Source organism: Pelophylax lessonae (assembly GCF_965119305.1).
Source record: "Pelophylax lessonae genome assembly, chromosome: 5".
NCBI classification, from domain to species: Eukaryota; Metazoa; Chordata; class Amphibia; order Anura; family Ranidae; genus Pelophylax; species Pelophylax lessonae.
The window spans coordinates 79,383,224-79,404,818 of NC_138772.1; the positions used below are offsets into that span (position 1 = coordinate 79,383,224).

Sequence of the window (21,595 nt, forward strand, 5' to 3'; positions counted from 1 at the left end):
CTACACTCCTTGGTGACTAACATACCAACAGAAAAGCACACTTTAAAACCACTTGGTTGGCAATTTCTTGCAGCATACACCATTCATAGTGGTGCTTCTAACACTTTCTAGTCTGCTCTAGTCCATAGGATCTGAAAAATCACTTTCAGCCTGGCTATCTCTCAATTGTGTAAGGACAGATGGAGGCAAAAAAGGTGAAAGAGGAATTAAAAGTGGATGTAAAGGCTGAAGGATTTTTACCTTACAGGTATTGGGGTTGGAAAAGTGCTTAGATGAGTTTTAAAGAAATGTGACTGGCAACAATCAATATGAGGTGGGATAGTTACATAGTTACATAGTTAGTGAGGTTGAAAAAAAAGACATCAGTCCATCCAGTTCAACCTATGATGTGTGTGTGTGTGTTTGCTTTTAACCGTACATTGTATACCCCTGTATGTTGTGGTCTCTAAGGTGCCCATCTAATAGTTTTTTGAAACTATCAATGCTTCCTGCTGATACGACTGCTTGTGGAAGAGAATTCCACATCCTTACCGCTCTTACAGTGAAGAACCTCTTACGCATTTTAAGGTTAAACCGCCTTTCCTCTAGTTTTAGTGAGTGGCCACGTGTCTTATTGTATTCCCTTTCTCTGAATAGTTTGTTCCTTATGCTAGGGTCGCCAGTACAGTATTTGTACATTGATATCATATCCCCCCTCAATCGTCTCTTCTCCAGAGAGAATAAGTTCAGTGCTTGTAGTCTTTCCTCATAGCTGATGTCCTCCATTCCCCTAATTATTTTTGTTGCCCTTCTCTGGACTCTCTCCAATTCCAGCACATCCTTCCTGAGGACTGGTGCCCAGAACTGGACAGCATACTCCAGATGTGGCCCGGACCAGAGTCTTGTAGAGCGGGAGAATAATCTCTATTTCTGGAGTGAATCCCCTTTTTTTATACATCCCAGTATTCTGTTGGCTTTGCTTGCAGCGTCTTGGCATTGCATGCCACTGCCAAGCATGTTGTCTACCAGTACCCCCAAGTCTTTTTCCATCCTAGACTCACCCAGAGGTTCCACCCCTAGATAGATCAATACTTTATCCCAGAAAATTTAAGGGGGTATAAACATAGGAAATTCATACATTGAAGTAGGTTCAAATCCATCCATCTATAGCAAAGCAGGGATAGACCTAGCATTGTAGGGTCCCAGGGATACGCAGTATAAAAAGACAGCCAGCTGTCAGAGTAAAAAGGTAGCTAGCTTTGTGGGCAAATACAAGAAAGAGGGGTGGATCGGGATCAAACCCACACATGTGCCACCATAGGAAGTGGCTTCCTATGGTGGCACAAAGAGAACAGGAGGAGCCAACTTCACTAGTGGGGGACCCCAGAAGGAGGAGGATCAGGGTTGCTCTCTGCAAAACAACTGCAAAGCGCAGGGAAGTATAACACATTTTTTATAAAAAAAATAAGCAACTGAAAAAAAAAAAAAAAAAAAAAAAAAAACACACACACACAACAACTTTACAATCACTTTAAGTTATAATAAGGCTGCCAGGCGGTCCAAAAGACATATGAGAGGAGTTGTCTACATATTACATTATGTATGTGCAATAAACTAAAAGTACATAAGCTGGGGGAAAATATATTAATATACCTGCAATTGAAAAACATATTAGGAAAATTATTCTATTTCACTTCAGAGGCTTTTTTGATTTTTACACCAGATGACATTACATGGATTAGAGATACATGATAAGTAGTGTGAGAATCACCTATGGATCATTAAACACCAGGAAATGAATCTACAATTATTGGTACACCTTGAAACCACCATGAATTGATTAATGTAAGAAGTCACCCATACTCCATGTTGTGGAAGTCTCACCTGGAGGAGGGGGAGGTGGCGGAGGAGGAGGTGGTGGTGGTGGTGGTGGTGAAGGTGTAGGACCACCAGAGATACCTGGGGGAGTTTGGGTAGTGAAATAATGTGCATTGTCAGAACACAAAAAAAAAAATTTCAAGTGACTCTTTGAAGACTCAGAACATGATATTTATTCATTACGAGACCCCAAAACCCACCATCAAACTCTCCAATGGAGGAGATTAAGAATATTTCTGAAAAAGTGAGGACTGGTTTGAGAAGCTCTGCAATAACTGGGATTCATAAGCTTTAACTGAACATTTAAAAAAAGAACAGTTTAGAAATTCAATGTACACAATTTGTTCCAATGGGCAACAGCTCTACTTAACTGCTCTATTTTCAAGACACATGAATTTTTAAAAGCCTGCTAAAGCATATCGTATATCAAAGTTTGACACTGCAGTGCCTGGAAGAAACTAAATAGTAAAATTAATTAGGACAAGGCAAACAATTGTGTGTGCTTACACACACAATACATTTACTAAAAACGATCGATGTTTAGTGTCCTTTTACAGGTTTACTACTATGCAAGTGTCACCACCCTGCACAGTGCAACACAAGGTGCTTTGCAAGCCCCAAACAGGTCAGGGTTACTTCGTTCCTAATTAATAATCATCACTGGGTCACATTTCTATAAAAGCTACACCGCCTACTAACATCAGACTACTCTGTCACAGAAGAACGCTATACTGTATGTACCAAGCCTGTGCTATCTTTCTTACGAATGGCTCAGAAAAAAAAAATTAAAATAAATATATGACGAGTCTTACTTGGTCCAACAGTTGGTGGAGAAGGTGTAGGAACAGCGATTGGAATGCCAATACTGCTACTGCCACTGTTTTCTCGACTGCCACTTCCTCCACTGCTGCCACTGTTGACACAACATAAAATATTAAAAAAGAAAGAAAATAAATTAACGCATCTCAAGACTGTTCAGTTAAAAATAACGCTGTGAATGGTGTACCACATTCCTAAATTGTAACATATCTACAGAAAATAAAATTTGGACTTTACTGGTAGAGAGGGGACAAACACATAGGTAATATAAAAAAATAATACCAACATTTTTTTTTTGCATACTTTCAACTTTAGAATAAAATATTCCACATGCCGGTCATTAAAACCGACCTGCTTGACCTGCCGGTTCCAATGACCAGAATGTGGAATGTTTTATTTTAAATGTTTTTAAAGAGGTTGTAAACCCGTTTAAAAAATTTTTTTTTTTTTTTTTTACTTCCTGCAAGAGAAACACATAATGAGCTAGCATGCATCGCATACTAGCTCATTATGAAATACTTACCTTAGAACGAGCCCCCGCCGTGCCGCTCACTCACATGTTCCGTCGCCCGTCTTCCGGGATCACGGCGTCCGGCCATCTGATTGGCCGGAGCCGCGGTGACGTCACTCCCGCGCACGCGCGGGAGCCGACGGTCATGGCACAGGGCTCTGAAGGAACGGCACGATCAGCCGTTCCTTCAGAGCGCTTGCGCCAGTGACGTCACTGGCTGCATTAAAGGTAAATATCTTCTAAAACGGTACATGTTTAGGAGATATTTACAGTATCTATAGGTAAGCCTATGATAAGGCTTACCTATAGGTACAACTTCCCGAGGAGGGTTTACTTCCTCTTTAAGTGTGCATTGCTGTGCAATTACGGTAACTTTCTGGTATTTTTAATTACCTATGTGTTTGCCCTCTCTGTACCAGTAAAGTTCAAATTTTATTTTCTGTAGATACAGTGCAAGACTGCTGCATGTTACAATGTAGAGCTGTGTGTATCATACACTGAAGTAAAAAAAATCAGATTTAGAGCCGGTTCACATTAGCGCGACACGACTCCTTACTACTTCGGGGGCGACTTGTGCATTACATTGCCCCACGACTTCAGAGCGACTTGCAGGGACTTCACATAATGGAAGTCTATGCAAGTCGCCCCAAAGTAGTACAGGACCCTTTTTCTAAGTCGGAGCGACTTGTGTCGCTCCCTTTTAGAACAGGTCCTGTAGCGGTCAAGGGACCGCGACTTGTCAGGCTGACAAGTCGCCTGACAAGTCACGCTAATGTGAACCGGCTCTTAAGGCATGTGTAGATGAGAAAACGTATCAAGTTTTCCAGGGCATTAAAAGAATCTACATCCAAAAAAAAAAACACATCAAGAAGGGTGCTTTTCATCCATTTAGTCTACTAGCTGTGTTTTCACACAGGCAAGCATTTTCATTTTGTACCTGGGGACCTTGCTTTTTCATTAGGCTTCCACTCCTAGAGTGACAACACTCAATCACCTTGTGAGTCTCTGCAGAAGCAATGCCATCACCCTAGGACTTGCCCTTCTGGAACAGTATGTGCATCAACAGCTTGATTGCAACCAGTGTTACCAACCTCGCTAATGCCGCAGGAAACATCCACAGAGCAGCCGACATAAGATAAACATGTCATACTTACCTACTCCACGCAGAAGTTTTTGCACAGAGCAGCCCAGATCCTCTTCTCAGGTCCCTCCCTCCAGCCGAGTGCCCCCACATCAAGCAGCTTACTATGGGGGCACACGATCCAAACCGCTGCTCTGTGTCCATTTAGACATGGAGCCGTGGCCGGGCTCCACCCCTCTGTCTCTCCCCTTGCTGGCTCCCTGACTGACAGCAGCTGAAGCCAATGGCTCCAACTGCTGTGTGAGCCAATGAGGAAAGAGATCCAGGAGAGCTGCTGCTCTCGTGCACGTTGCAGGAACGAGATAGGGCTCAGGTAAGCATCAGGGGGGCTGCTGCACACAAAAGGTTCTTTTTTATCTGAATGTATAAAGATAAAAAAAAGCCTTATGCCTTTACAACCACTTTAATATGTTGAGTCCTACTCTAAAGTTGCATCAGTTTGAGTGTCTTTGGAGATTCCTTTGAGTTCCTCAGACTTACATTAAGTTGATTTTGCCTTGCATTGACGTGTATGGGGAAAAAAGCAGTGCTTAGTTAACACCCATACACAAGCCCTAAGGGATACCTGTACCGAGAATAATTTAGGCGATCATTGCCAGCTTCTGTTTCGTAAAAATGCAAGCTGCTGCATGGTCATTTTGAGTGATGAACCTGAAAAAAATAGGAATATAAATGTGTCCTCTGACTCCACTGCCTGCATACTTGTTTCAGGTCAGGGAAACGACATTCTGAAGACAGCCAGCCAAACAACTAGCTTTTTCAGAAGACCTTAGTAATGGCTGCATATATTTTTTTTTCCCCTTTGACTTAAAATGATTTAACAGGAGCCAAAAAAAGCAATTTTTTTTTAAGGCTCATGAAACATGAAATTATGTATTAGTTTTTTTTTTAAACAATAAAAAAAAAATGTAATTGCACCTACATTGTTGAAATAAAAAAAAAATAAAAAATGTGCATTTATTCCATGTTTGCATTCAGGCCTGTAGAGCATTCTAATCGCAATCAGTGCATTACAGATACAACTCTCCTGTTCCTGCAAATGCTTTCCCCAGGCTCAAGACCATAAAAAATATGCATCTGAAGAAGTGTTTCTGAACCACAGCAGTGAAGTAGATAGGATCATGCTCTACAGTTCCCATCTCTGTATTTAAAGTCTGTAAGCATTTCTCAGCATGGATAACGCAACTCTGCGCACAGCCACTCTAAATTCAAAAGAAAACAAAGTGCTAGCAATGAAGTATGCCATCAGGTTTAATGTTGCACCCAAAATACGGTCTAAAAATGGGAAGACGATTTAGTAAAACCTGACGCTGTAGACACAAAACCTCCATCAGTGCCTCTGTACATTGGGCTACAAGCCATTACCTGTGCGTTCTTGGCCTCTGGGTCAAAGAAGCAGTTCTACCGGGACTATGCTGACTTCCGAGCCTGGCTGGACTGGTCATGTAATCGTTAGGAACCGTTGGAGGTTTGACAGGCTCCAGAGTTTTGTATGGAGTATTTCTCCTGGGGAAAAAAATAAATAGAAAAATAGCACACCTCTTTAGTTTACAAATCCCATTGCAATAAAATGTACCCAAAGACATTAAAAAATCATCACTGAACTATATCAACAGGACTAGGGGATGATGGGGAGGTCAGATCACTTTGGCATACATCCTACTTTTTTCTGAAATAACTTGTAAGTAAGAAGGAAATAGTTTTCTTAAGCTCAGGGAAGTTGCCATTCAAGCATTACAACTGTTATAAGCCTATGATTATTTGTGCAATACAAGAAAGCTCTTTTAGGGCAGTTCACATCACAATTTCTGCGTTCCGAATGCATTGCTGCACGCGTGTTTTTGATGTGTTCTGGTGCATTTTCCTGTCATTTAAATTGAGGACATAAATATTCTGGCACCTTTTTGATGAGTTTTCCACATTCCAGATGCGTTCTACATAGAAAAAAATGCAGCATGTTCTACTTTTGACGACTGCAGTGGAACGCACTGCACTGATGTGAACTAGGGCCACCATTGGAACGCATGGAAAACACTGTGCATGCGGTCTTGATGCAGTTTAAAAACAAAAATTCTCAGCTCATTTAACAACTAGCCTGCAACAAAACCAAACTGACCCCAACAGTTCAGGTTAAAGAAGAACTGTAGCCTGCTCACATAATTTGTAATAGAAACATATTTACCATTCTGAAGCTTCCGTCCAACCACTTTGCATATTTTAAATATACTGGGATTCTGTACTTACCAAATATACTGCAGAAATTTCCCTCAACTAAGTCTGGCTGCAGCCATTTTTACTGTGGGCAGCTGAAGCTGATGCCTGTTCACTTCCTGGATTTACACACACACACACACACACACACACACACACACACACACACACACACACACACTCATGACTCTTGCACACTGCAGCTTGAAAAAGCACAGTACAGCTTTTTTTCTTTTTTACCTAGCTAAAATACAGCCAATTGTAATGTGCCTATGCACACATGCGCGTAAACGAGTGTTGTACATTCTTCAGTAAAAACCGAAAAATCTGCATTTTTGGTCAGTAATTTACACGTGCAAATACACAAATGTGTGCAAATGCCCCTTAACATAGTACAGAACAAGAACACGACAAAAGGATTTTTGCGAGTGTACGTGCGAAAATACACAAAAGAAAAAAACATGAAAAAGTAGAGGCTCAAAACCGGAGTATCATGTGCAAGAGATATATATATTCACACACACACTATATATATATATATATATATATATATATATATATATATATATATATATATATATATATATATATATATATATATATATATATATATATATATATATATATATATATATATACATATATATATATATATACATATATATATACACACACACACACACACACACACACACACATACAAACTTGCAACACTGCTTGTCTGCACATTTCTCCTCTCTTGATAAATACTCATGGATCTCTGCCCTCATCTATCTATACATTGTAACGCCAGTGTAAAAAAATCCATATAATGCAAAAAAGGTCATTGCAATAAATAAAGCTTCTTATAGCTTGTGCAATCAAAAAAAATCTCTATTTGAGAAGGCGCTTTATAGGGATGATACCACAGTGTAATGACAATTTTCTACTTGTGCTCATTTCACCAGATGAAGTGCAAGCTCACCTCCATTCCATTATAGACCCCTAAGGGTCAACAAAGCATAAACACAGATCAATCTGATGGGCAAAATTCTGTGGTAAAGCGGAGTTCCAGCCATTTACTCACCTGTCCAACGGTCCAGCGATGCGGCCGCCGGAAGCCTCGATCCTCTCCCTCGGCGCCGGCATCACTGCTGTGGGCACCCGGCTGTTACAGTTTGCGGCTTCACAGCCGGGTACCCACTGCGCATGCGCGAGTCGCGCTGCGCGCCGTGATTGGCCGGCAATCTTCTGGGACCTCTGACGTGTCCCAGAAGATTGCAGGGAGGGAGGGGGAGAGGAGAACTTCCGCTCAGGGCGCCGCGGCGCTCCGAGCAGAAGTGGGAGCGGGTACCTGTCAAAACTAGGTACCCGCTCCCCCCCCCCCAAAAAATGACATGCCAAATGTGGCATGTCGGGGGGTCAGGACTCCCTAAAGCGGAAGTTCCACTTTTGGGTGGAACTCCGCTTTAAGGTTTCCTTTAAGAACGATGGAACTCTCTCCAAGATGGCTCACACAATTCATAGGCAACAAAATAAAAAAAACAGCCTCCAACAGTGCAGTACCTGGGTTATTAACCTCAACACACAACACAGAACCAACTTCATAAAATGCACTCACATTAGGTAAAAAATAAGCATGTATTAAAATCCAGCTTCTCATGTGATCCAGTGAAAATACCCGCCACCAGGGTCGACCTCTACGTGTTACGCCACCAACGCACGTGGCTTCATCTGGATCCAGATGACGCCATGTGCATTGGCGGCGTAACCACCAAGTAAGTTGAACTCCGAGAAAAACAGTCACATACATGCTAGGGGTCGTCCAAAGAAATTCTATAAGCTATGGGGTCCTTAGCTAGACACTCAAGACACTGTTGACTCTTTACTCGCATTAGTGATGGAACCCACACCTTAGTGTCCCTCTACAATTTTTTTTAACTCTTCACAATCTTCACTTTGCTGTAAATCTCTCTCTTATGTTGTGGAGTCAAGACAGCAGTCAGATATAAAATTATGGACCTTGCCTTTTATTTTACCTGGCATACGGGAGAAGACATTATAATTATCCGTGTATTGTGAAGCTGTACAGTACTTTGTTTAATGCAGGTTACGGAACATTTGTTTAGAAGTATATTCGGAATCCTATGCTGCATTCACCTCAAGTACAAATATTTTTTGCTTTGTTCTCCCTATAGACTTTAATAGATTATATTTTTCTTATGTATAACGATTTTGTAGATATTTATATGCTTTATTGATTATATTTGAATGTACTAAACACTTTTAAAAAAAAAAAAAAGTCATATACATAACATACAAACATGGGAGCGGTTTTACCTGCTAAAGTATTTTGCATTTGTCCATCAAGTTCTGAGATTTACACAAACCTGCCACACAGCAAAGCCAGGTTGAATATAGTGGTGTTCTCTCTCCACCCCAACCTTCTGACTGGATACTAAAATAGCAGCATGACTGATAAGGCCCATCCCCGTACGTTCTCCTCTTAGCATGTTCCTTGTCACTACATTTACATGAGACATCTAATGAGCTTCTCAGTACTTTCCCTCCCTTTCCCAGTCTGAGCTCTGCCTACACCAGCTGTCTCCCTTCCCCAGTCTGAGCTCTGCCAACCCACATCATAAAATGATCAATAAATGCTGTACTACATGCTGTTCATACTCCGTCACAATGAGATTTGATTTCTGTATTTTGCAAAAAACCTGGTTGATCCTGCAGTTCTCTATCTCCCCCTCCTCCCTAGGTTCCTAACGCAGTTGGGGATTTAGCAGATCAGTGTTGACAACTCTGCACATGCTCAGTTTTCAGTGAGTTTCTATGCTGAGCATTTCCTCCCCATCACATCTGAGCAACCCATGTGACTATAGAGTCACCCATGTGAGATATTATACGGAGATTGATGTAGGCTTCACCTCCCTGTTATTCTAAGGCGCAGGTTGGAGGGGCGCGACACAGCCTGCGGCTGGCCAAAATCCACCCACACCACGTTATTGCCAAAAAATAATAAAGATTCGATTTCAAATATAACATTTGTATGACAACTTAAAACAGTTTATTAATAGTAATTATTTTACTCTGTATCCCAAAGGCTGTTTTTTATTTTGAACATGTGACCAGCAGCAAAGGACTAGAAGCTCCGCCTGCTTCCGTTTCCCTGCAGACATGCTGGAAGAGAGCTGGGGTCATGTGACCGCTGTATATAGTTTATGAAAAAGGTAATTCAATTTGTTTTTATTATTAAAATAATTACAGTGCCATCATCCATATACAGAAACAGAAGGGACAATGTAAATGAATCAGTGTGTGTTTTGTATTGCTTTAAGATTTGATTCCCTCCCTCCTAGATTGTAAGCTCTAATGAGCAGGGCCCTCCAATTCCTCCCATATTGAATTGTATTGTAACTATATTGTCTGCCCTCCTGTTGTAAAGCACTGTGCAAACTGTTAGCGCTGTATAAATCCTAAATAATCATTAAGGAATTAAAAACAAAATTTGTGTTTATACTTTCTGGAAGTTCAGGCTTATTGTATTCCAAGGATGACAACAGCCCAACCTCATGCTGAGGTCTTATGCCATCTGCTGAGCATGCATAAACTGTTCCCTGCAGTTAGGAGGCATTTAGGTAATCCCGGGGCTCTGCATTAGATTTTTTTTTTACACATTCATTTGACAGGAATGTGTAGGATAGGAAACAATATAAAGCACAAGCAGTCTGCAGGGCAGAAATTGTAAATCAGATTGTCCATTTAGTTTTTAGTTCAAGATCATTGTCAGCACTGTGCTGTTGGCTCACGTGTGGCTAAGGGTGGAATTACAGCAGGTACTCAGCCATCATATTAACTGTGATGGATGGTCAGAGCCAATAGAGGGACTGGGACGTGTGCGGGGAAAGGGGGGGGGGGGGCTGAGGAACAGAAAAAGTGTCATGGTGGCCATACCTTGCAGACAAACACCATAGGGATGGCTCTGGTATTTCTACTGCACATTCAAAATCAGTAGATGTTGCCAGAATGCCAAATTTACAGACCAGGTCATTTTGGGCAACACCGAAGCATGGTGTATTACAGCAACACACTGCTAAAAATCTAACGCCTTAAAGAGGTTGGGCAGATATCTATTGTATAAAAGTGATTGTTTAATTTTTAGTTTCCCCTGGAGTGTAACCGGATTTATCTCATACCCACACTCTAAAATGTTAAGCAGAATTACTTACCCCAAGGTACCTCGTCCTGGCATCGGTGGACTGGGTGGCTTCTGGGTAGGTGGATTTGTTCGAGTCAAAGTGCCAGTCCTTGCTGCCTGGTTTCCTCCATGCTGGATAAAAAAAAAAAAAGTTTAAGTAATTATGCCACCAAATAATCTGTCAATTTAAAATCTAATATCTATAACTAAATCTCAAAAAAATAAAAAATGTTAGGATTCCCAGACAAAGCTCAACGAGTGGATCACATAGGCATCTACTCATCTTAAGGTTTTATCATGGTTAAGATTTTGCCTTTAACTGAGTTCCATATAAAAATTATATATTTATTTACTTTTTTATATTAAATTAAGGGTATTTATACTTTATGTGAATTATGGTAAGATGAAAGCTTTTACTTCCTGTTCTGTGAAGAAAACTTATGTTTAAATAAATGTCGGAGCAAAACAAAAAAGCAAAAAGTAGTACGCATCTTCAGCATTGCAAGTAAAAGGAAAACGCATGTTTTGTCAGAAATCCAGAGAGTTCCTAGCATCTTATTTTAGCTCTGACAACACAGCGAGTGCTATATTGAAATCCCAACCATTGTGGTCAGCCCTGTAACAAAAAACAACAAACAAAACAAAAAAAAGAAGGATTCTGTAGTCCAGGCAACATTGACTTAAACAGGGCAATAGGAGCACACTGGATTTCTATTGCAGCTTCAATAGGTATTTTTCTGTACTTGCAGGGAAAAATTGTACATAAAATTGCAGACATTTTTGTTTTGCTCAGACACCATCTTTCCTGAGATTGCAACACCTTTATTGAATCTAGTATCACCTCTAAACCTATAAGTAGTGGTACTACAAGAAAAATATTTTAAAAAGAGCCATATAATGTTGGAACATTGCAAGACTGCTTGCAAAAAAAAAAAAAAAACTCAGTTTTTTTAGACCACCATAATTTCGTTTTTTTTTTTATTATTTTTTTTTAAATAAGCACACACCCTGAAGCATCTGTCTAAAGAGCCTTATGTCATATACAGAGATGAAACCAGTTGTCTGGGAAGCCTTCCATAAAATGCAAGTCAAGGAAGCAGAGATCTAAAAAAAAATTAGGAAAGCACTAGGATTAGATTAGATGGCGTTACTACTATGGTGTCAAAACATCGATGATAAATTACCACAATACTCTGCACAGACAAATGAACTATATATCCTGAGCAACAGCCAAAAGGAGAGGAAGGAGGAAAGGATGTAATGGACTGATAGCGATGCAGCCTCGGTTACTGAGTGTTTGGGTTTAAATGAGAAAGAGCACCTCTTACCTTGGCTTTTAGCCACTTAATGATGGCAAAGGGAGAAATAGAAAAGTAAAGATTAATGGATTGTTGCAATGAGAAGTCACATAACAGACATACACAGAAAGAATATCTATCTGCTGCTTTATTCTTCCATTATATTATGCTGCCTGTCAATGCAGAAGTCATTTGGATAAATGCATCAATTGCTTCCTTATAGACACCGCAACCAATTTAAAAGGTTGGCCTCACACTTCGTAACATATGATAACCCAAGCCTCACAGTTTAAACCTCAGCCATATGTCCTATGGCCTCTTTTACACATGGTGCACAAGTTTTCCCATGGATGTACGGAATACCCATGCATTCCACATGTGGATGCATGGGTATTCCATAAATCCCCATGCAGGCAGTCCCACTGCTGTCACATGGGATGCAGCAGCTGTACAGACACAGGGTGCATTCAGGGCTATACACCCACACGGATATCACACTGGGAGAAGAAGCTGTGTCTCTGCATCCCAAATGACAGCAACGGGACTGCCAGCATGGGGATACACCGAGCACCTGTGCATCCCCATATGGGTAAATGATAACCGCCCTCCACAGGGGAATTCTTTGCCTGTGTGAATCAGCCCGAGAAGTGATCCTTCCACCAAAAAGGAGGAAAAAGGTCTCCGTGATTATTCCGTTTCCATATTACAGCTGAGGAAATAACACTTAGTCACACAAAACTGCTACTATTGCCTTGTTGCCTGTTATCTGTCTATATAGTTTTTTTTTTCAAAACTACTAGTTTAGGTAGAAAACTATTTAAGTCCAATTCAACATATGACTCATTACTGGTACAATTCAGGGCTCCGAAGGATTGCTTCATGACTAAGCAACTAAAGGAATGAGCAAGTGCAACAACCAGAATACCCTAAGATGAGCAACAATTCCCATTTTAACCTGACCGATCGGTTAAGTGGCTACCTAGGGACCTCATTCAGAACTGTTCCCTGAGGGTCAAATTGCCTTTTTAAGTGCAGCTTGGATGAATTAGGGCAGTGGTCCTCAACCCTGGCCTACAGGACCCACTAGCAGGCCAGGTTTGCAAGATAACTGAAATACATCCCAGGTGATATCATTTGCTGCTCAGTAATTGCAGTACTCTAGTCTGCATCTCCCCAAAGTAATACTTAAAATCTGGCTTGTTAGTGGGCCCTGAGGACCAGAGTTGAGGACCACTGAATTAGGGTGTCCTTTGAGAACCCCTAATCCTGCACCCTAAGCAAAGAGTAACCTGGCTGCTATATGTAGGATAGAATTTCTCAACATTTTTATCCTGGAGAAAACGCCTGCTAAAAGTTAGATATTCTATGCACCTTTTAATAATAAAATAGCATTAACAGCAAGTCGTTAAATACATACAAGGATAAAATTTGGCATACCTAGAAATTGTATATCACCCAAAGCCTACTGTACAACATTCCCACGCTCTATACACTAATAATAAGCATTAAAATAAATAATGGCCAGAAAGGAAACTAAATTGCCCTCATTCTATTTGTCAGTGAAGAAATGCCCCTTTACTTTGGCAATCTTTTAAAAATGTCCCCCTTGCACTGGTGCTCAATGTACAGTGGACATTACCCCTTAAAAGGTCAGTAGAAAATCATCCCTTCACATTGGTAGTCATAGTGGTTAGAAATTGTTGAGGGAACACACAGAAATCCCTGTAGGAACCCTGGTTGAGGAAGCCTGCCTCCCAAAGCACTTCAGTACAAAGCCAATGTGTAACGGCTTCATTTCTAAACACGGGTAGGAGTTCCAACCAAATATTCTAAGCTGAAAATGTGCTGGTTTCAACAAGTCTTAAGCATGAATGAATGGAATTTGATTGCTATGGGCAATGAGAACTCTTCATTCTCTGGGCTGCTGTACACACAAACCAATGGCATTTTTATCATAGATCAGGGGTGTCCAACCTTTTGACTTTCAGGGGCCACATTGGAAGAGGAATGGTCTTGGACCCAAACTAAATTTACAGGTGCCCCATGGGCATTCCCCATGACTTATCTCCAAAGGCAGAGTGATATGTGTTAGGGGTGTGGCAAGCCGAGGCGGTCATCATACACCTTCTTACGGGGTGTTGCAGAGATGTGCGACTTTTCAAAATAACGGAGCAGATGATCGGATTTTAACTATGTGCTGTGTGTTCAGTACGGTGATGGGAGCTGGCTAGGAACAGTGTTTGGGATAGAGAGGGAGATTGAAGGCAAGGGGGCCTTGGGCACAACTGAAATCTGGGGGGGTTACCGGTCATTGATATTAAACAGGTAACTCCCAGGTCCACAAACACCGATCTCTGCAGCCATGTGAATGTGCTTAAAATATTTGGGTTTCTTCAAAAAGCAAAATTCTATCAGAATCCTGAAACTCGACTCCTTTCACACTAGCTGACTCCAAAGCAGCACGATTTTAGTGCAACTTTGGAGTCTGACTTTTATACAAATTTGATCCGACTAATACGACTTCAATGCCAGAGAGTGTAAAAGTCTTAAAGTAGTCCAGGAAACTTTTCTGAAGTTGCAGCAACTTCAGTAGCGTCAATTGGAACGGCTCTCAGATACATTACATTTCACATGACCTGAGACTTTGGGTCTCACAAGTCGGATCCTAAGTCGTACAAGTGTGAATGGAGCCTTAGGTAACAGGCATAGGTCAAAAAGATGGAGAAAAAAAAAAAAGGGATCAGAAACACGTTTTATTTTTATATAGTTATTTATATTGGACTGGCCAAATTATAAACACAATAAAATGACAGGCACACATTGTACGTACCCAGATCTTTAAATTTGTTTTCGAATATTATTCAACCCGTTGGAGCTTAAGGCTCCATGTACACGGGACGCTGGAAATGGCCGTTTAGGAGCAGTTGGGCGTTTTCTTCAGAAGCCCCTGAACCCATCTACATTTTATCTTATCTGTTCATGTACACCAGGTCGTTTACAGTCATTTGCAGGCAGTTGCGTTCAGGGACTGTTTTTAGAACGCAATTATTTGCATTCGAACGTGTGTTTCCCGGCATTTCAAACGCACAAACGCGTCCGAACGCGATGACCCGCATTTAGCGTTCGCGTTTTTCCATTTTAAAAAGGGGAATAATTTTTTTGACCTCTAGGAACGGTTCTAAACGCAAACGCCCGCAAAACGCGGGTACAAACGCGACCGGACGTTTCAAACGTCCTAAAAATTCCAGCATTTTAACAACGTCCCGTGTATATGAAGCCTAAGCCTTTTTCTGATAAATGTTGCTTTACAAGTTACATACATACACACACACACATACATACACACGGGATTTGCACAGCGGTTTTTCAAATGCAATTTTGGGGAAGAAATTAATTTTCATGAACTAAAAAAAAAAAAAAAAAGTCAAGTTAGCCTAATTTTTTTGTACAATGTGAAAGATGATACTACACCAAGTAAATAGATACCCATCATGTCAGTTTAAAGCATGACATGTTGGGTATCTACGAGATTTGTCACCCTTCTATCTCGTAGAAGGGTGACAAACTATGGTACACCAAAATCTCCACGGGTGACGCTTTAAAAAATGTTAACCATTACCTGTTTAAAGTAACAGGAGGTATAGGGCTAGAATTATTGCTTTCGCTCCATCGATCGTGGTGATATCTCACATGTGTGGACTGAACACTGTTTACATCTGAGGGCGCGACTTACGTATGCGTTCGCTTCTGCACGCAAGCACAGAGGGATGGGGGCGCTTTACATTATTTTCTTCTCATTTTATTTTTACATTATTCATTTAAAAACTTTTTTTTTTTTAATTTTATTGCTGTTAAAAGGAATGTAAACAACCCTTGTGACCATAATAGGCAGTGACAGGTGCTCTTTATGGAGGACTCTAGGGTCCAAACCCCTCCTTTGCACTTAAAAACAAAAAAAACATTAAAAAACTCCAAGTTTGGCTGTTTTGAATACTGTTTTTTTTTTTTTTAAATCTGGCACCTTTAAGGCTCCAGTACCCAGAAGAAATGTCATGACATCGCTTCCGGGTTTTTACATCGGTGACCCGATCAGAGCCGAAATCCGCTTTGTTCAGGTCTTCGTAAAGCTGGCAGTTGTTCCTGGCTGGACGCTCGGGTCTCCCAGAGCGGTGGAAGGTGGTGGAAGATGCCCAGCCGCATCGGTTGTCATTACAAGAAAGCCGACCGTCTGCTCTAAACAATGATACCAGGATGATGCCTCTAGCTGCAGGCATCACCCAGGTACAACCCCCATATTTGCGTCGGCGCTAAGGGGTTAATGAACTAAAAAAAAAAGTTAAACCATCTAAAGATCTGCCGCATTCTATTCACATCTCTAAGACTCCAGACAGCATACAAGCGGAATTCTTTTCTAGAAACAACAAAACATGAGGCCTGGAAAGCAGCAGAAGGCCCGGCTCTGGCCTCCTCCTGCCATCTGTGAGGCATGCACAGCTGTGTGGGTGGACTTAAGCACATAACCCATTGCAATCCGCAGCAGTAACCCCTGACATGATACAGGCCGCAGCTTCCTCATCAAACAGACCAGGAAATGTCAGCTCATGCAAAGCCAAGAGGAAGCGACATGTGAGGACTGCAGAGGCACAGTGGGGAAAGACACAAAGCATTTTGACTAATACCTGTAAGTGCCAGGCTGTAGGATCCATTCACCAAGCTGCTCATGTTATTTTAACTGCATCTGTTGCTTTACCTCAGGAGACGTTGTGTCATCAAAATGTTCAATTTACAAATTCTGCACAGGTGAGCAACTGGAATGTGCGCACATTAAAGCGGAGTTCCGGGCACAAAAACGATATTTTTTTTTTTGTGCCCCTCCGCTAGGTATGCCTCACCTGAAAAGGAATTGGATAGTTTTTTTTTGTTTACTTACCTTGCAATTGAAGATCGAAGATACTCACCTCCCTCGGAGCCGCGGCTCACCCCGTCACTTCCTGCCTCGCTATGATTCCTGGGAGCTGAACGTCACAGCTCCCAGGAATCAATGCGACGGCACCGGCCCCGCTCGTCATTTACGCCGCACCGGAAGTGACGAGAGGGGCCGGTGCAGGCGCATTCTGGGACAAGAAGACGCGGAAGAAGACACAGAAGAGGACCGCGCCGGCTTCAGCTGCCCACAAGAGAGATGGAAACGCTGTGGAAGAAATTTTATAAGTAAGTATTTCTTCTAAAAGGTAAGTGCGAACCGGGACAGATCAGAGGCTAGCCATTGTGGAATGTGCTAGCCCTGACTGTCCCGGGGGTATGTTTAGTAAAAAATGACTCCTGTGCCCGGAACTCCGCTTTAAATTACATGTTATGTTTGATGGAGGCTTTAGGGTGCCCCCTCTCCAATGCTGGAGCCAGATGGGCTTGTTTGTAGCTATATGACCTTCTTTGATAACTTAGGTTAGCACTTGGGCCTACCGTTCAGGACTTCTATAGGGCTCAGACAGTGTGTTCACCTCTAGCTCAATAGATTTATTTTTTTTGTACGCTTTTACATTGCATAGGTTTTCATGACCGCAAATCTTTAAGACTATGGCAATGTCCATTATGGCATGTTCTTTTGTCTTGAATAAAGATTACATCCCAAAAAAAAAAAAAAACTACTATAGAAAATAATGGGATTTTTGACTTACCGTAAAATCCATTTCTCTGATGTTCATTGATGGACACAGCTCCTGATCAAAGCCATTGGGTTATACTGCCACCTACAGGAGTAGGACACTAGGCAGAAAAAAAAAAAGGTCTGGCTACGCATATGGGCAGTCCCAAGGGGTATACTTCTCTCTGCTATAGGTATTCAGGTATTCAGTTTTATGTTGTCAGAAGAATTACAACTCCACAGAGGGGTGGGTGCTGAATTAGTCAATGAACATCAGAGAAATTGATTTTATGGTAAGTGGAAAATCCTATTTTCTCTTTTGTTCGTTGACGGACACAGCTCCTGATCTTCTTACCAATGGGACGTCCCAAAGCAGTGTAAACATGAGGGGTGGGAAAAGCAAAATAATTCCCCAAGACTTAACAGTAGCCAATCAGGCAACAGGAGCTCAACCAAAACTGGAGCCCACCTGAAAAAAAATACAAACATACACCCTTAAAGAGGACCAGGTTCTCTAAACAGCAGCCTGAAAACCCTTGAGGCCAAAAGAAGCATCAGAAGATGTCAACACATTCACTTTATAGAACTTTGTGACGCCTGATGACGGAAGGTCCAGGAGGCACTGAGCGCCCGAGTAGAGTGCGCCTTGACAAGGAAAGGAGGAACCTGACCCCTGATGGAATCGACCTGAATCACCGTCTGTCTGAGCCTTCTGGAAATGGTCGCAAAGGAAGCGGACAACCCTTTTGGAGGCCCATCCATAAAACACAAATAGTGAGTGACTTCCTAAGACTCGGTAGCTGTCAGGTACACTCTAGTTGCTCGAACCACATCCAAGGCAATTTCCTTAGGATGTTTTGGCCTGGGAAAGGGAAGGCAACACAATGTCTTCAAATGGAAACCAAAGACAACCTTTGGAAGGAACAACAGATAGGGCCGAAGAGCCACCTTATCTCTGTGAATCCCCAATTAAGGTGGACAAGATAATGCCCCCAGTTCCGCGACCAAAAAAGCCACCTTCTGAGACAGTGTAAGCAAAGAAATCTCCAGAATATTCTCAAAGGGAGGCTTCTGGAGGACCGAAAGCACCAAATTGAGGTCCCAAGGCAGCAACGGAGACCGCACTGGAGGAAACAAATGTCGAACACCCTAAAGAAAGGTATGCACCAGGGGCGTGTGGCCAAGGATCATTGGAAGACTACCACCAAAACCGCCACCTGGCCGTTGATGGTACTCAAGGCCAATTTCTGTTCAACCCCCCATTGAAGTAAGGTCAAGATCCGAGCCACAGAGAAGGAACGAGGATGAAGCCCAAGGAACTCACCACGCAATGCAAGTCTTCCACGTACGATGGTAGATCTTCCCAGAAGTAGATTTCCTAGCTTTTAACAGTGTAGGAATCACTGATTCAGACAAACCCCTATCCTTTAGCACCTGGCTTTGAACAGTCAAGCTGTCAAAACCAGTGACTAAAGCAGGATGGACGATTGGCCCTTGGGACAGCAGATTCTTCCTGAGAGGAAGCTTCCAAGGAACGTCGGCGACTAGCCACACCAGATTAGCGTACCAGGCCTGCCGAGGCCAGTCGTTCGGGCAACTAAGATGACCGGGAACCCTTCTGCCTCAATCCAGCATACAGTTTGACGAGAAGAGTAAGGGGGTTGGACTTTTAACAGACATGTGGAGTGCTGAGGAAAGTAGAAGTTCAGGTGGGTAAACATTCCTCCCTCACATTTTTGTTCCGTTTTCATTTCTTGATAAAATATGGAATGGGATTTTCCTCATAGTTTTTGTCAATTGACTTAATTCAAATTGTATTTTCGTTTGATTTCCTCACTGAAAACATGCAGCTTGATGAAAACTATGATGAATATATTTTTATCGAAAAGGACACTGATGGTCACCAGGACAAGTAGGGGGGCTGAACCTCCCCCCAGACAGCAATAAACCTAACTATTTAAAACTATCTAGCCACACTATTCAAAATTGCATTTCGATACTAAAATCAATCAAGCAATGCTAATGCAGCTCAAGAAACAAATGCAACTCTGGTGCATTTTACATGCGATGCCCTACACCCCTATGGACATGCATTTGCTGCAAATTCCATCCCAAAAATACAGCACGTGGAATCATGGTAAAATGCAGCATACTAGAACGCCGAGATAGAATCTGCGTGTTATAAAAATATGCTCAGGCCAAAATACGAGTTATTTGTTACAGTGAGCAGGTAAGAAGTACACTTTATACTCCAGTACAACCTCCATGCTTTCATTATTTCTAATTTCTATTGAAGGTTTAAGGCTGCACGTCAGGTGGGAACACTACGTCTCCTGTGTGGGAGTCAGGAGAGAATACGAGTGACTAAACAGGTGAAAGGGTTTGTGGGCAGCAGAATTCTGAAAGGAGAGGAATGAAAGCCACTGTGACATGACTGGTTCGCTCACTACATTACTAATGGTGAAGAAATTCTGCAAAAAAAAACAAAAAAAAAAACAAAAAAAAAAAAACACACCTTTATCATCTACTAAACTAAAACTGCTATGAATCAGATTCCCAAATTATTTCCACTGTACATGCTCCGCACCCCTCCCAGTATGCTTTTAGCTGCCATCAATGAGAGGGCATATCTGACCTGCACAGAGCTACACCCCAAAATTCCCATTTACTAAGAGAGAACCATCACTCCAGAACTTTAAAAACATAACATACTGCAGCTTACTAATCATTAGATTTGATGGCTGCATTTGTTTTTTGTTAGGCTTTCTTCCCCTCGGTTTTCACCTGGTGATCTGGCCAATAACACACCTCCTGTATTGAAGTGCCCCCACTCTGGATGAAGGAGCACAGGGAGGCACCTTTAAACAGCAGCAAATTAGCTCTAAACTCCAGCTCACACTTTATAGATGCAGCAGTCTCTTTTTTGGGATAAAAATTTAGCATAAAAAAAAAAAGTTCATTGTTAGAATTGGTAAGCTGATAAAAAAAAAAAAAAAGGTTTGTTTTGGGGTTTAATACTGCTGTAATCTAGAAATTTGATCTAGATATCAATCACCTTTAGTATGGAAAAGCAAGCAACTTAAATCTACAGCTGGATTTAAATTTTTTTTTTTTGATTATTAAACAAAGTGATGGATGTTTGAATTTGCACTTTTCCTTTTCCCATTTCTTACAAAATTGTACAGTAGTAAATCCTAAAAAGATGATCTCCACACAAACTAAAAATTGAATCTGACTTGGCTGTCTGAATCCCAGGAGGAAACGAATTGTGAAAGTCCCCACAGTAATTCACAGTTCTCCAGCCCATCTTGCAATCCTACTCCTCCTGAATATAGAGTTAATGGAAAAACACCTTCTAGAGAAAGGAAAGACCCATCGCCATTGTAATGGCTGCGGGAGGGAGACCCCATTGGGTACTCAGGCTGCGAGGAGGGAGACCCCATTGGGTACTCAGGCTGCGGGGAGGGAGACCCCATTGGGTACTCAGGCTGCGGGGAGGGAGACCCCATTGGGTACTCAGGCCGCGGGGAGGGAGACCCCATTGGGTACTCAGGCCGCGGGGAGGGAGACCCCATTGGGTACTCAGGCCGCGGGGAGGGAGACCCCATTGGGTACTCAGGCCGCGGGGAGGGAGACCCCATTGGGTACTCAGGCCGCGGGGAGGGAGACCCCATTGGGTACTCAGGCCGCGGGGAGGGAGACCCCATTGGGTACTCAGGCTGTCAATTTACAACCTTTGTTGTTTTTAAAGATTAGCTACTTTTGGTAGAATTTATAACCAATTTCCTGTTTTTACTGCAGACTGAATTTTACTGGGGATATTTACCACCACTTCCTATGTCAATGGTTGTCACTAGGAAAGAAGTGATGGGATCTCTCCAAGGTGGGGCCAGACACAAATATTTATTTAGTAGGTGTGGCGAGATTGTTT

General features: G+C 42.0%; 1 protein-coding gene across 11 annotated transcripts in view; it reads right to left on the bottom strand.

Moving 5' to 3' along the window:
* The window catches only part of ABI1 (abl interactor 1), a 144,953-nt gene that overhangs the window by 41,230 nt on the left and 82,128 nt on the right, over positions 1-21,595 (bottom strand). For 5 of the 11 annotated variants that reach the window (XM_082258559.1, XM_082258568.1, XM_082258566.1 and 2 more), the window contains exons 4-7: positions 12,051-12,065; positions 10,754-10,854; positions 5,694-5,834; positions 2,670-2,770 (exon numbers count right to left, since the gene is read on the bottom strand). In XM_082258559.1, coding sequence (XP_082114685.1) covers positions 2,670-2,770; positions 5,694-5,834; positions 10,754-10,854; positions 12,051-12,065 — 358 coding nt within the window. Of the gene's footprint in view, positions 1-1,863; positions 1,939-2,669; positions 2,771-5,693; positions 5,835-10,753; positions 10,855-12,050; positions 12,066-21,595 lie in introns of all 11 variants that reach the window. The other 6 variants (XM_082258560.1, XM_082258567.1, XM_082258565.1 and 3 more) reach the window with 3 other exon arrangements.